This window comes from Equus asinus, chromosome 4 (genome assembly GCF_041296235.1).
Source record: "Equus asinus isolate D_3611 breed Donkey chromosome 4, EquAss-T2T_v2, whole genome shotgun sequence".
Lineage (NCBI taxonomy): Eukaryota > Metazoa > Chordata > Mammalia > Perissodactyla > Equidae > Equus > Equus asinus.
The window spans coordinates 76377591-76393857 of NC_091793.1; the positions used below are offsets into that span (position 1 = coordinate 76377591).

The following is a 16267-nucleotide window of genomic DNA, read 5'->3' on the forward strand; positions in this document are numbered from 1 at the left end:
ACAAATAAGAGGACTGTTTCTATCATATTATAGCTCACTCCTATAAAAAGCAGAGCAAAAGAGGTATCAGAAAACCTACAGAAAAGGTTGGAGTCTTCTTGCTTCCCCAAATGAACATGAGCTTAAAAGAGAATCCTTGACCTTCACACTTTCATATCAAACAGGTAAGAATATCTTCATATAGGGGCTGGCCCCATGGCCAAGTGGTTAAGTTCGCGCGCTCCGCTGCAGGCGGCCCAGTGTTTCGTTAGTTCGAATCCTGGGCGCAGAACATGGCACTGCTCATCAAACCACGCTGAGGCAGCGTCCCACATGCCACAACTAGAAGGACCCACAACGAAGAATATACAACTATGTACTGGGGGGCTTTGGGGAGAAAAAGGAAAAAAAATAAAATCTTCAAAAAAAAAAAAAAGAATATCTTCATATAAGTACATATGAGATTGTAATCTGCAGCTTTGTAAACACGTCTTTTGAGCTTGTTTACTATTCAACCATCCTAGATGGAAAAGATGTATTTACAACAATGCTAATAACACTTTATTGGGCCTGGAGGATGAAATCTTTAAAGGTTTATCAATTTAGCTCTATATCAAAAGATCTTTGAAAAAGCAAAGTGCAAAAGAGTATATAGAGTAATCTCTTACTTGTGTAAAATAAGGAGGTATAGTCATTTCCATATTCAGAGATAATTACAAGGACACAAAAGACACTTCTAACAGTGTAATGAAGAGAAAATGAGACAGGCTAGGTTGAGAAAGAAACCTAGTTTCACCATCTATTCTTTGGTACTGTTTGAATAGTTTCTTTACAATGTTCATGAAATACTTTTTCAAGTAAAAAAACATCTTTGATACTGATACTACTACCACCACAGGGCATACAGTTTGTTCTTTATTCCCGCAAAGAATTAAGATTCACATAAATGATTCATATAATTTTCAATATCCAGATGCACTCTAAATAAAAACTAAAGTTTAGTCCCCAATTCTATCTTTACATTAAAAACAAACAACAAAAACACTTTAATTGTTCTTTAACTTTTAGATAGAGGTATACTACTCCTATGTGTTATTTTCATGGATAAGGAAGTTCAAGTGTTCACTGGTACTACTGTTTAAGTTCTGAAAAGCCCAAATTATTCCCCATTTTAGTCTTCTATAAACTGGTAACATTTCCAGTTCACAAGAAATTTTCTACCATACACATTATACAGATTCCAATGAATCCTTCTTTTCCAATAGAAACAGAAATCATATAAAATACATAAACACATGACACTGCTTCCAAAAAAAAAAAAACATTAGAAAAGGTAATTCAGTTTTAATTTATTTTCATCACGTTTTCTTCATGATCCAGATATTTTAAAATGCAAAGAAAATTAACTTTCCATGATATGTCAGGGACTGGCACTAAAAAAATTTCCAGACTGCAAATGAGTTATACAAATGAAAATATCAATTGGAGATCCAGTTATCAAAATGAAAGCACTCAACATATTAAAAGTTCACAATTATTTGTTTAGAGCACATAAAAAAGTCAGCTTGCTAACCAACTGTTGTGATTTTAAAGAACTATTGCAGAAGTTTGAAGAAAATAGATTTATTAGTTAACTTATAAAGAGATTAAAGAGCTTGAAACAAGTCTTAAAAAGAAATTTGTGCCTTTATTAGAATGGTGTTAGGCTTTAAACATACCAATTTTGGTAATCAAATTATTCGTTTTTAATAAGAAATGACACTACAGAACTGCAATACTGATCCAACAGTCTTGTCTTTACTTTTCCTTTAAAGCAAGAAACAGAATGCGAGTAATCAGAAAGCACTAAGCAGGCATCAGTTAATCCAAGATACTAGCTTCTTAGTTCCAAAAGCACTTGCAAAGAAAATCATTGTGGGGGTACGGGGGATAGAAGCAACTCGTAATAACTGGAATCCCATGAGTGTGTGTGTATGCCAAGTCTCATGAGGCTATTTTTTTAATTTATCCTTTACTTGGTCACTTTTTTCCCTCAAATACTAGTTTTTCTTTGACTTTTTTTCCTCAAAGTATAAAAAGTATGAAATATAAACAAGCTCTTGCATTGCCCACTTAGAAGTGTACAATTCAAGCATTATAGAGCTATCTACATACCGATAAATCCCATCAAATCTTGGATAATTCAATAATATACAAAATATCAGGGCACAGAAAGAACTAAAACCCACTTCTTTTTGTTACACATAAGATTCAAATATTTAATCTAAAAAAAAAAACTTAATCATTTTGGCTCTCCTCTACATTCCCATGTTGATATATTTATTAAAATATTCCTGTATAATTACGTTTGGTCTTCTTATTTCAAGTCAGGCTTAAAACTTCAAAACCAGCCATCCAGACAAAACAGGTAATCAGAAAGATTATTTCTTCCCCGCCTCCCTAACCCCCGTAACTATGAGTCAATTTTACGACATGACTCCAAACACTGGATTGTGACGACAAATGCTAGGTCCAATTTCTTCATAATCCTTTTTGGTGTGGCATACTTGGTAGAACTCAGGCTGAAAATAAAAAACATGTATTTTTATAAAGGTCAAAAATCGAGCACTTTTTGATATGCTTTAAAATAAATTTGTTAAACCTAAAATGTTTTTTATTAGTCCATCCAGGGTACTTAAATGAAGTTTGAGATTCTAGCAACCATGACTTAAAGTCAGCTAAAAATCTGTATCAGAACTGAAAATGAGCATTTAACTCACGCCCCTTCATGCCCCTCCTCAACATGTTTCTCCTAGGATTTTGAAATTTTGAGGAGTGGAAGATTGATTTTCAAATGCCCAGACTATTCTGCTGAGGCTTTCCCACATCATATATCAAATCAATGATCTTTAAGAAGCAGCATTAATCTAATGTAAAGATAAACTACACTTAGTCATGCTACAGAAACTTCTAGATCAACTTGCTTTCCTCACTCAAGTTCTGGGATAGACAGACTATTTCATGCCCTCTCATCTCATTTCTCAAAGGGCAAAGTTACAAACTCAACTAAGTTATATGGCACAACGGAAGACGACTAAAATTAAGGAAGAAAGTAACTTCTAGCTCTTATTTTTAAATGGTTTTAAATCCAGGTTTGTATAGTTTTCAATAATTCAGATAAAACTTCCTTCATTTTATTCAATATTCTGTGGACTACAGGATGAAGCAGCAACATTCACTAGGCTAATGACGTTATGCTATCTTTTAAAGGGGCTTTAAGATGTTTTGGTTTGGGAAGAGGGCTTAGAACAACTCCCTTTACTCAGTTTACATTATACTTCCTGTGCAATGAAACATAACTCTTACCTTAATGCTTTTAAATATTTACACAAAAAACCAATGACCTTCTGATATCTGTATTACCACAGGGTTAAAACAATTTTCCCTACAGGTAAATTTGAAAGCTCTAAATGCTCACTCTAAAACAATGTCTAGCAAGCAAAGAAAAACACGAACATTAAATCCAAATGACTTCCACTTTTTAAAATACTATGTACATATGTATCTAATTTTAAAATTTTCCCATGCAATATTTAAATAAAATTTAAAGAAATTTTCCTTGTTCTTCTAAACTGTATAAGTACTGATAGATTCTTCTATCTAAAAAAACCCCCAAATTTTAAAAGTAAGCTTCATCTGACTCACCGTGGAAGCCAGCATCGATCCTCCAAACCAAACTGCATATCGCTGCATGTGGTGGGTAATGACTTGTACATCAATAGGTTTTGGCTAAAAAGACATGGTAAGATCAGTTCAACAGTAAATTCAAATAACAGTTTCTGTATCTTTTAATCTTAAATGTACACACATAAATATGTAATATTTCACATACTCAAACATAAATAAATAAAAATTTAATTTAAAAGATGCAAGAGGTGCATAGGACAAAACAGAATACAACAGAAACAAATTAAGCTAATTTTATTTCTTTTAAAAAGCATAACCACACTGAAGCAGGGGAAGGGAGTAAGCCAAGTAACCTGTGAACACAGCATTATGACTATGCCCTCAGGCTTAAGACAAAAACTAAGCAAATACTGAACTGTACTTCATAGGTTTATTTCTCACAGTGTATGGATTAACAATCCTGAAACTACTATATACATATTCCAGGATTGAGCAAACACAATTGCAGATAACGGAAGCCAGGTTTCTCATTGTCAGAGGTTTCTCACTGTCATTATAAATATGGAAAGGTACAAGGCTAGAATAAACCTTCTGGTACTCTGGAACTGGCAGTGTCAGTATGAATTCATGGTTTTTAATTTATATTGAGAACTAGACATAGATGTGTGTGTGTGTGCACCAAGAAGGCCTAGAAGCAGTGACTACCCAGTAGCAAGGAATATACCTAGTGTCTAAACTTAATAGAATTCTCCACTAAAAGGAACAAGGTGCCTTGAAAGACAAATTGCTGATTCCAAGACTGGAGAAGAGAAAGTGCAAGCTGAGCCTAGAACATCTTGCTGTGCCAGAAAGTAAGGAAGTGCTTCAAAAATAATGGGGCCACATCAAAAGGACATAAAAACCACCATGAATGGCTCCCACTGGCCAAATCTGAGACAATCTGGGCATCAAAATTAACGAAATTAATAGTATTAATCATAAACTGATACCATACTGCAATGATATTAATGATATAGCCTATAGAATAAATGAGAAATCTGGAGTTCATACAGATATTACTGAATGAATAAAAGAATAGAGAAGGGAAAATTCTTATAGTAAATTGAAAAGAAAAAACAGACGAAATGATGGGATTTGCAAAATACCATTTGGCAACTACCACAGTAATAACTATTTTAGGAAAGAAAAATGGATATTAAAACCAGTGGTTGAAAGTTTGATGAGAAACAGGATAGTTACGTAGTCTGAAAGTATCTCCCCATACGAATTTTATTAAATATAAAGGAAAAAAGAACTTTTACAGTAGAGAAACCTGGCAGACACAACTTTAACCAAATAATCAGAGTTAACATATGGGACAAATCATGTCATCTGTCTAGTGATATAACGTACTAAAAAGGAGATACAACATCACTTTTGTCCTATTACTGCCAAAAGTGGGTAATCTGAACCTAATCACGAGGAAACACCAGACAACCACAAATTGAGAAACATTCTGCAAAATAAATGGACTGTAATCTTCAAAAAATGTTAAGGTTATAAAAGACAAAAAAGACTGATTACTTGATCCATACTGAAGGGAAATGATAACTAATTTAAACATGTCATCTTGGATTGGATCCTAGACCAGAAACAATACGTATTTTCTTTCCTTTTGCTATAAGGGACAATAATGGGAGAACTGGTGACATTTGAATCAGGTCTATAACTAGATAATATACTGTATCAAGGTTAATTTTGTGATTTTGATTATTTTAATGTCCTGTTTTCAGGAAAGACACAATAAAACTTTCAGGGGTAATGGGTCATCACATTTGCAACTCACTCTTAAATAGTTCAGAAAAAAACAGTTTTTGCATGTGTAGGTATGTGTGTACATTTGTGTATATACATATATTTATAGAAACAGAATAATAAAGCAAATATGATACAATGCTAATATTTGGGGAATCTAGGAATTATGAACGATACACAGGAATTCCTTCTATGAGGTTTTCCAACCTTTCTGTGAGTATGAAATTATTTCAAAACAAAAAGTTTAAAACTTGCATGTCATAAAAAGATATGGCTTTTTTTGTTGTTAGAAAAAGCTATTTGGTTGCAATTAAAAATTACAAATTGAAAGAGAATAAAGCCAGATTTAGATACAGATATATTAACATGTTACAAAGATTTATAAAAACAACTTATCAAATAAAATAAAAGGGAAGGAAGCAGAGCCCTCTAGCATACAGGGTTTTTTGTATATAGTTAGATATGTCAGTACAATGCTGACATCACTGGGGAAAAAAACCCCTCATTTCTTATTTAGAAATGTACAAGAAGCTTAAAAGTATGTTAAACATTTTTACTTTATTGAAACACTATACTCAAAAACAGCATTTCTTTTTTCATTTCATGAATCTGTAATGAGTCATTACAAACTAAACAACTACTTAAACATATTTTTTACTGTACTCTATGGGATAGGTTTAAGACAATCAAAATTTAAGAGCTGAAAACAGTCAGCTGTCATGTAATATTTCAACAAGCAGCAAACCCTAGAGTGTTGTATTTTACTTTTAAGTAATTTTGAACGACTGTGGTAGTCTCTGATGGAGCCCTCATTCTTGGTAATTTTCCAAGTTGAATAAAATGTGTTTTATTTAGCAATATATCCTCTGGATGAATGTTTTGTTTCAATATTCTACATTTAACAAGGATAAAACATAAAATTTATTGAAAATTTACCTCATAAAAATAAAGCAGACATCTGAGAATTTAAAATTAATTTTGATTTTTTGATAGCAAGCCCAAAAGTCTAGGACATAACAGAAAGGTTATTTTGCTGAACCACCAATTTGATTGCAACTATGAGGCTGCTACATGGGAAGCTAGTCAGTCTGCGAAGGCAGGCTTGACCACCCAACATCAGCATCTCTCACTCAACTCTGCTTTATTGTCCCTTCTACAGGAGTATTTAAAATTTTATGGATCCATAAGGAATATTATCCCTGGAATATGAAAGGAATCTACTATATATAAGTTATCTGTATAGAGAAATACCAAAAAAATCTTTCTCACAGCTATAACTAAGGATACTTTCCAGAAATAGAGGTAATATCCAAGAGGAATCAAATGATCAAGAATATCGTGGACATAAATTTATAACATTAACCACTTTCCATGAGAATATCTAATAGGTTCCTCTTTTCTTCCTAAACAAGAGCAAAAGTTGGCAGACATTTCCCATCTCTATTACAATAATCAAGGCACCCTCAACCTTCCCACCGATAATTGAGAAAACCAACCTTTAATCTACCACCACTCAATTCCTCACTTAATTTCAGCCTGGCATCTACAGTTCTTTTCAAATCTCTTTGCAAGCGACGTCCAAAGTCCCTGAACATGGTTGAACCTCCAGACAGGACAATATTCTATATTAGAGGAGAAAAACAAATAAATAATCATATTTATTTAAAGAGAAAGAAGAAAAATTCTAAAGATACAGGAAACGGTACTAAAATCCTATTATATCCTTTTGAAGAGAGGTGTTTTTAAATTTAATATTTAACGATAGAAAGAAAATAAAGTTTTTTTAAAGTATGACCTTGAATAACAATTTTGCTGTAAAAACTGACCTTGTAGAGAGGACGCCTGACGTCAATAGGACAATTCTGAATTACTTCATCTACAACTTCTGAGATAGGTTGAGTAAAGTCCGGATTAGCAAACTGAAAAGTAAAGTTGGATATATGACAGAGATTAGATCACTACTGAGTTAATATCACAATAAAAAATTGAAAAAGTTTTCAATTCAAAAACAAAGGACTTTTAGAAACCATAAATTCTGGTCTCTGATTCAAACTGAAGACGTTGAAATCAGTGATTTCAGAAGAAATTAAAATGATGTTATATACCATTTTATAACCATCAGAATAGCAAAAATGTAAGGCCACACATATACCATGAGCTGGCAAAAATCTGGGTAAATTGCAATTCTTCATACTGCTGATAAGAAGATACACTGCTGTAACCATTTTGGAGAACAACTTGGCAATATCTAATAAAATCTAAAATGTACACACTATTAACTCCACTTCTTAGAACCCCAAAGGAACTCCCATATACGTGTGCTGTTACATAAAAACTTTGCTTATAGGAGCAAAAACAACCCATAAGTCCATCAATCGAGTACAAAATAGATAAAATGTTGTACAGTCAATTCTCCTTATTCACGGATTTGGTATTTGCAAATTTGCCTACTCGCTAAAATTTTTTTGTAAGCCCAAACTCAACACTAGTAGTGTTTTCAGTCATTCATGGGTATGTGCATGTGCAGAGCTGTGAAAGTTTGAGTTGACTGACTTGCACATTCACAGCCAAGGTCAAACAAGCCAATGCTCTGCCTTCTCGTTTCAGATTTCACACTATATATGTCCTTGTGACAATTTATTTAGTGCCAGTTTTCATTTTGTGGGTGATTTTGCTGCTTTAAATGCACCCAAGCTGAAGTGTTGTCTACTGTTCCTAAACACAAGACAGCTGTGATGTGCCTGACAGAGAAAATGTATGTGTTATAAGCTTCATTCAGGCATGAGTTATAGTGCTGTTGGCCACAAGTCCAATGCTAATCAACCGACAATATAAATCAAATAACGTGTCTTTAAACAGAAACACACACAAAACAAGGTTATCTATCCAAAGGTTGACAAAAATGTTGTTACCCAAGGCTGACAGGAACCTAACCCTGTATTTCCCCTAGGAAAAATGGGTCAGTAGTTGCTAACTCAGTGTTCAAAGTAACTTTATAGAACATCTACTGCGAATAACAAAAATGAGCTGAATACTCATTCCATAGTCAAAATAAACTGTTTCCAAATAAGGTGACACTCAAAACACAAAATCCATATAATGTTTCAGGGTTTTTAAAACAGTCAAGGCATTAGGTAAGGACATCTGTAAAGAATATTCTACTTGGGGCCGGCCCTGTGGCCAAGTGGTTAAGTTCACGCCCTCTGCTTCAGTGGCCCATGGTTTTGCCAGTTCAGATCCTAGGCGCCAACAAGGCACTGCTCATCAGGCCATGCTGAGGAGGTCCCACATGCCACAACTAGGACCCACAACTAAAATATACAACTATGTACTGGGGGGCTTTGGGGAGAAAAAAGCAGGGAAAAAAAAAAAAGACTGGCAACAGTTGTTAGCTCAGGTGCCAATCTTAAAAAAAAGGAATATTCTACTCATGCTTCCTCCTTTAAAATCCAAGATATCTCCTATCTTCCATACTATTATCTATCTTGTAGTAATGATCCTATTCATCTAGGATTTGGGTTCAGGATCTTCTATAATACCTTAATTCCTGTCCTTAACTTGGGGTTTTAATATCTCTAACATTTCAACTTCAAAACAACTGATGGTTCCTTAACTTGAATGACCTTTAATCCACTTCTACTTAAGCCACTCACATATACATGGCCCCATAAGAAAATCTGCCCTGACTTCTAGGTACATGAGGTTGCTTCTCTCTCTCTCCATCCTCTTGAATACCCACTGAAATGACAGAGGAAAGTAAAAGGAAAGGTAAATGCCAAAGGACAAAAAGAGGCGGCAAGGAAATAATGAATAAAATATTTCAATGCTGTTTGCAGGACAAAAAGGGAATGTTACATCTTAAGTACTTCCAGAGGGGCATACTGGTTAAGTGAATTCACCCTGTAGAACCTTCAAAACTCCAAGAAACTGAACATAAAAGAAACCACACAAAGAAAGGCAAAACAAGACTTTAAAAAAAGAAATCATCAAAATTCTCTACATGGAATAAGTGAGACCCCCAGGTTCCCTTCCATACCTTGTATAACCAGGCAATTAATTAAAACCCCCATGAATAAATGAAAGGAAGAATAAATGAACAAAATGACACAAATGAAGAAACAAAACAAAAATATAGGAAAAAGATAAGTTTTTAGAGAAAAACTAATCACATTACACTACTGCATCAAAAGTGAACAACATTCACAGGTATAATGCTATAAATACTATATAATACTATTGATTTAGCCAGTAAGTATAACATAACATATGGACAGGCTGAGGGAAAAGAAGGTCTAGAAAAACAATCAACTAACCTAAAAGGAGGTTAGTAGACAAACTATGTACATTGATATATCAAGCAGCAGCAGAACAAGCACAGTATTTGGAAATCTGGAGGCAATCACGAAGAGTAATGGCTAAGTAAGAGCTAGTGATTGCTCTGCAGAACACAAAAGGGTAAGGGAGAGGGAGCAGGAGGTGAGGAGCTGCGGTTTTTGTTTTAAGCCTGTTAGTGTTATCTGACTTCCAAAACTATGTGCATATATCCTTTTAATTAAGTTTTATTTTAAAAATTGCAAAGAAAATGTGCTGTCTAAAATCTTAAAATCTCCCATACACTTACCTGCACAATGCTTTATCCTTCTGATGCATATTCCCAATTTATGACTATATGCCAATTCACCATGATCGCCAATACCTGCCTGCATCCCCCGCTATCTCTAAGTAACTCAGCCTTCCGGATTCCCTCTCTTCTCTATTCTGCAACACTTTAACCTCTGCCTTGTCAAAATCCTTTGCTCCTTTCCCAGAACTGCCTGGGGGATAATATAATATTGTATGACTAAAAGTTTTGGCTATCTACTTCAGTGGTGCCCCACTACTATTAATATGCATTCCCTAGTCACCCATTCAATTCTCCTCTCTAGGGATTATAAAAGTCACTATTCTCTCCCAGCCCTCAACCTTACATCCAATCCCTTCCCCCAACACAACAGCTTGATGCTACTTCATGAAAAAATTAAAACTATGAACTATGATGATGAATTTCCTGAACTACCTGGCTGCCCCTCTGCCGTTCCCAGCTTTTTCCCACATTTTCCTGTACCCGTACTTAACTCCTTACCTCTGTCACTGGAGTAACCTCTCTTAAAAATAATACTAACCTCAGCATTATTCTTGCAGTTGACTTCTTACCAGTTTCCAGTAGCCACTATGTTTTTCTTTCAGAGCCACCTCACAGGATGTCCACACTGTCAATTCCCAAACCTTCACTGATTCAACAAACTGCCTCTATCACACCATTCCATTGAAATGCTCCCCTAGGACCACCAATACTCTGCATGCTAAAAACCCATGAGTACTTCTCGAGTTTCCTCTATTACCTCACTGTAGCAACTGGCACTATTTAACCTCTCTCCTTGAAACATTCACTTTTCTCAACGTTAAGACCACAGTCCCCTGGCTTGTCTTCTCCCTTTCCGTGTTCAGTATTCTTTGCAGGTTTCTCTTACTCTTCATGTCCATAAAACGCACTGTTCACTGGGGCTCCATTCTTCCCCTTCTTCCCACTCCACCTCCTCTCCCTAGCCAATCTCTTCCTTTGCCCCATATATGCGGACGACTTCACATTTATTCTCACTCCAGGATACACACCTCAGTTCACAACCCTTTGAACCCAAGTGTTCATTTTTGAACCTTTTTAAAGATGCATAATCAACTCATCTCTTGTTTCTATCCCATCTATTCTTTCCCTTCAGTATTAATTTCAGTGGATGGCACATCTAGCTACTCAAGCTACAAACCTGGAAATCATTACAGATTCTTCATATTCTTACTCCCCTCACATCTAAGCAATCAGTAAGTCATGTTGATTTTAGTCTTTTTCTCTCAGCTCCTTTCTCATTCTCATTGACCTACTGACATTATCTATCCTTCCTCTGGAAAACTGCAATAAACTCACCTGTTTCCAACACAATTCACACCTCTGTTCCATTCTATCCAACTTAGTGCAGCCACAGTGGCCTTTCTAATACCATACATAAATCTATGCCACTTCCATGCTGAAGATATCTGCCCAAGTACAGAATCCAGCAAACTCCTCTGCACAGCATATTAGTCCCTCATGATCCAGCCCACGAACACCCCCACCTGGGGATCCATCTAACTACCACTCCCTTTCTTTATACTTTTATTATCTAGCTCTTTCATATCACAGACCTCTACCAAGCTTATCTCCTCTGCCAGATATATATATTCCCCTAACATAACAGCCTGAGGAAAACACATTCATCCTTTAAGTCTCAGTTCAACTGTTATCTCTTCTAAGGAGTCTCCCTGGTTCTCCTAAGCAGACTTAGACGCTCCTTGTTGTTATGCCCTCACCAAATACATGCATTCATTAGAGCAACTCTACCTGTTTACATACTCATCTCTTATTGTTTGAGCTCGATAAGAGCAAACTAATATAATTTTTCATCTTGACTAGTCAATGCTTAAACTGAGACAATGAAAACTATATTCACTATTTGCAGAGTAAAAACACAATATTAAAAAATAATTGCTCTTGATGCTAAATAGCATACGCATTTAATAAGTTCATTAATAAAGTCAAATTTCTTATACTAAGTTACTAGAAGAATTTTTCATTATTAAAAGCACATATTTCATTAATTTAATACAGCCTGTATATTGTTAACATTTCATGGAGACAGAAGGCTATTTTGCTAATAGTTTAATATTTTGTTATGACAGTAGTCAACTGAAGGTTCTTTGCATAATCATCATTTTACACAAGGCGGGGGGAGGATGACTTTCTAGAACCTTTCCCAAAATATTTTATTTAAATGATCATAAATTTTAAAAGCTCCTCTCTTTCCATGATCCTACGTAAGCCACAAACAGGCAAAAGTCTCATTTTCTAAATTTATGAAAAATATTAACTGTTTAGCCTGTTTTAACAGTGGCATTCTTTTTCTTGAAAAATATGACTCACTACAGTATAAAACAGAAAGTTCCTGAGATTCATTCTCTTTGAATATTTTATAGCTGACTGTTATTTTCTGCTGAATATTTCAAAACAATTTCATCTAAAAATACTTACCTCTGGATGAAAAAAGATTTCAGGTCCCAAAAATCTCTCATAACCAACATCAATGGAAAATTCTTTCTTTGAGATAGCATTGATTCCAGTATACTGTTTAATCCACTTTGTTCCATCTGTATCATACTTGTTAAATTCTTTTACTAAATCAGGGCAGACATAACTATAGCGCTCCTAGAAAAAAAAGAAAAGTCACTTTCCCCTCCTGTTTTAGGAAAAGTAAAAAAGGATGGCATATTTTCAGTAAATTAGAATCAAATGAAAATACATCTTCAGAAAATAAAATTAGGAAATTAAGCTGCAAAAAATTTTATGTTAGGATATTATCATATGTGCATTACAAATAAACAGACCATCTCCTACACATAACTTCTGGCTTCATATATGACTAGAGCAAGATTTGATGAAGAGAGTTTTCTATTATTTTAATGTTATTTCATGAAAACATTCATTAATGTCATCCAACATTTTACACTGTTTCAGTAATTAATGAAGCTTGTATTCTAGAGAGGAGAGAGCATAACAAATACACAGAACTGGAGAATAAATAGTTGATACAACCACACAAAATACTATAGATCTTTAATGACTTTTTTAGAACAAAAGTGATTATGGTCTAAGTAAATGAACAAATGAAAAAAGGCTGAAGATATAAAATATTAATTTTCACTATACCACCTACAAGGCTGAACTGTTGCATATTTGATTATATGCCCTAAGTAAAAGTTTCCATGAAAAATGCAGTTTAAAACGCTATGGGTTACAACATTCTACGTGCAATTTATGGACTCCTGATGGCCAGTCTCATATTGCTTTTTAAAGAAAAACATACACTTCACATATTTTTATACAATAAGGATTATATCCCAGAGACATGCAATTATAACTGATAAAAGACAAAGTGAAAGAATATTGGAAAACAAAGGACAATCTGATTATGCTGTATTAGGTCTTCTTTATGCAAACTTTGGAAGATGGAAATGTTGATCCTTAAAAGACATTTAGACTCAGTATCAGTATTCTCAAGAACAGATTTAAATCCTTGGAGTTTCTGCTACGTTTTAAAACTCTACAGATTTCCCAAAGATGTTGAAACAATAGTGTTCATATTAATTTTTTACGTATTTAATTTTGATGCCACAAACTTGGGGTGACTCTGGCAGCCATTTATTAATTCCTTTACTTTCTAGGAAGCAATAGATTCATTTTCATTCCTAACCTTTGAAGAGCCAGGGAAAATCCTATAATCGTGCAAAGATAGGCAAATAAATGAAGTTACTTTTGCCAGGGCAATCTAGCTTTTACTTATTCAAAACATACGTGAGAGACCCACTGAAATTTTTTAGGTATGTTGGCAAATGATAAATTTCAAAAGCAATGCTAAGTGTTTTGATAGTTTGTAGGAATCATAATAAAGACTTATAAAGCAGACAAATTATTAAACTACCTTACACAGCCTTCACATTTTTCGTCTATTTGCCATAAGAGTTGAGCAAACCGTCATCTCTAATAGCCAAATGAATCAACTACATCAAAAAAATTTTTGTGAAAGAAAACTGTTAGTATTAAAATAAAGAATTCAGTGAAGAAATTGAGATGTGAGGACTCTCAAGTGAACTAATTATTTATTTTCACTAAAATTCGGGAATAATGACAAAAATGTATGTTAAAGTCAGTTGATATAAATGTTACCTGTTAGTTCTCTCAAATAAATGTGACATGTGGAGAGAACAGGCAAAGGATTGTTAATCTCCAATAATTTCCTTACAAGTAATATAGAGAAAACACAAATATAATTGAGTAATGTTTCATAACAGGCTACCAAGTTTTTTTTTAAGTACTGTTCTTCACTTAAGAATTTTTCACGTTAATATTATAAATTTGATTTCAATTTCTAAATGAACTACATTCTCATCATTACTTTTACCTTTACTGCCTTAGCAGTTTCCAAGGATTGCTCTGGAGGGATTCCTACTTCTCGATCTCTCAGCAACTGCTGAATAAAGTACGTTATATCTCGTCCTGCGATTGGAATGTGCTTAATACAGCTACCAATCACATACCCTTCAGCCTAGATGGAAAAAAGAAGTGTCAAATTTACTTTCAATGCTTTGAAAATTAATACAAGCTAAATAATTAACAATTAAGAAAGACCAATTTCTCAGTTTAGTGTTTTGCATTCTCTAGTATTGCTTTTTCTCAGGAGTATTCTTCTAGTCTTTATTCCTCAACTGTATTCCTCGCAGTTTACTTATCAGAAAATTCATAATACTGTACTGATATTATAAACCAGAACGACCACATACTTAGATTTATTCTACCACTCACAAGAGTATATAACCAAGACTGAAATGACTCAACAACATAGAAATAATAGATTTCAAAAATCTTAAATGTTTTAGATAGGAGACTTCAGATATTATTTTTAAATATTTTATAATTTCACTAAAAAATTTAGACTGTATTGTAGGAAATTTGATCATTAATGCACAAACTAGCTATCATTTTACCTAATAAAGTAGGTATCTATTTCATAAGCCAAAGGCATTCCAAGCACCATCATAATGCCAAATAATTAAATTCTAAAGAAAGAATTCATAAATTTACTGATATGAGTAAAGTAATGCAGCACAATTAAATTTCATTAACAAAAAATATTAGGGATAGTCTCATCAGGTCATGAGACAATATTAAGGATTGGATTTATCCTCTCACCTCAAAGAGAGAACAGGACAAATTATATGAAATAAAGGTTTTCAGACAGTAGACAACAGGCTGAGTAGGACAGTGATCCCTAAGAGAAGGGAAAACAAGTAAGGTGAGTGCTACAAACATCCCATCTCACTGCCAGGCAGCAATAATCGGAGGGAGAACCCAAACAGAATCTGGTGGTCTCACTAAGTTGAGGCTACAGGATTTAGATTTCAGGACGGTCAAGGTGGCTACAGTTTGCAACTAAGACTACTAAAGTGGAAGGAGTTGCACAGACAGAGAGCTCTGGAGATCTGAAGAGAGTAACATCTTAGCTGACTAGTAATCATGACATTCATGTGAGGAAAACATCAAGAACAGAGAAAGAACCTCTGGAAAAGAGTAGGCAGAACCAGCTCCAAAGCTCACACATAACTGGGAACACCTTACGTTCCCATTAGCCAGAGTTGTAAGACCTCAAACACATGACATCGAGTCCTCAGAACAGTACTGCCTCAAGAGTGGGAACAAAGTCGGCTTAGAGAAAAGGTTGTTCTGGACTTGCTTAGTAATGCTTAAAAGGAGCCCCTGAAAGGATCAAACTGATTCCTAGTCACTTAACTATGTCCCAGAAAAAAGCTTAAAATATTTAAAGGAGTCCAAAAATCCAGGACATTACAACGTGAACATATAGTACCCAGTCAAAAATTATAAGCATGCAAGGGAGCAGAAAAATACAACACTTGCCCAGGAGAAAAGTCAATCAATAGAGAAAGAAACATATGCCAAAGATGATAGAATTTGCAGACAAGGACATTGAAATAGCTACTATATACTCCATATGATCAAGAAGATCAATGGAAATATGAGGAAGAGAGAAATGGAAGATATAAAAAGACCCAAACAGAACTTCTAAGAAGAAAAATATCTGAAATAAAAAATACATTAAATGCGACTACAGTAGATTAGACAATAAAGAAAAAATTGTAAACTTGAAGACAAAGAAATAAAAACTATCCAAATTGATAGAGAAAAAAG

At 34.3% G+C, this 16267-nt stretch overlaps 1 protein-coding gene across 1 annotated transcript in view; it reads right to left on the bottom strand.

The window, feature by feature from the left end:
• Nucleotides 1–1308: 1308 nt before the first annotated feature.
• ACTR3 (actin related protein 3) overlaps nucleotides 1309–16267 on the bottom strand; it is a 56040-nt gene continuing 41081 nt past the window's right edge. Inside the window, exons 7-12 of the mRNA XM_014859007.3 lie at nucleotides 14466–14609; nucleotides 12539–12712; nucleotides 7266–7358; nucleotides 6936–7061; nucleotides 3664–3747; nucleotides 1309–2540 (exon numbers count right to left, since the gene is read on the bottom strand). Of these exons, the coding sequence (XP_014714493.1) occupies nucleotides 2445–2540; nucleotides 3664–3747; nucleotides 6936–7061; nucleotides 7266–7358; nucleotides 12539–12712; nucleotides 14466–14609 (717 nt within the window). The 3' untranslated portion in view covers nucleotides 1309–2444. The remainder of the gene's footprint in view (nucleotides 2541–3663; nucleotides 3748–6935; nucleotides 7062–7265; nucleotides 7359–12538; nucleotides 12713–14465; nucleotides 14610–16267) is intronic.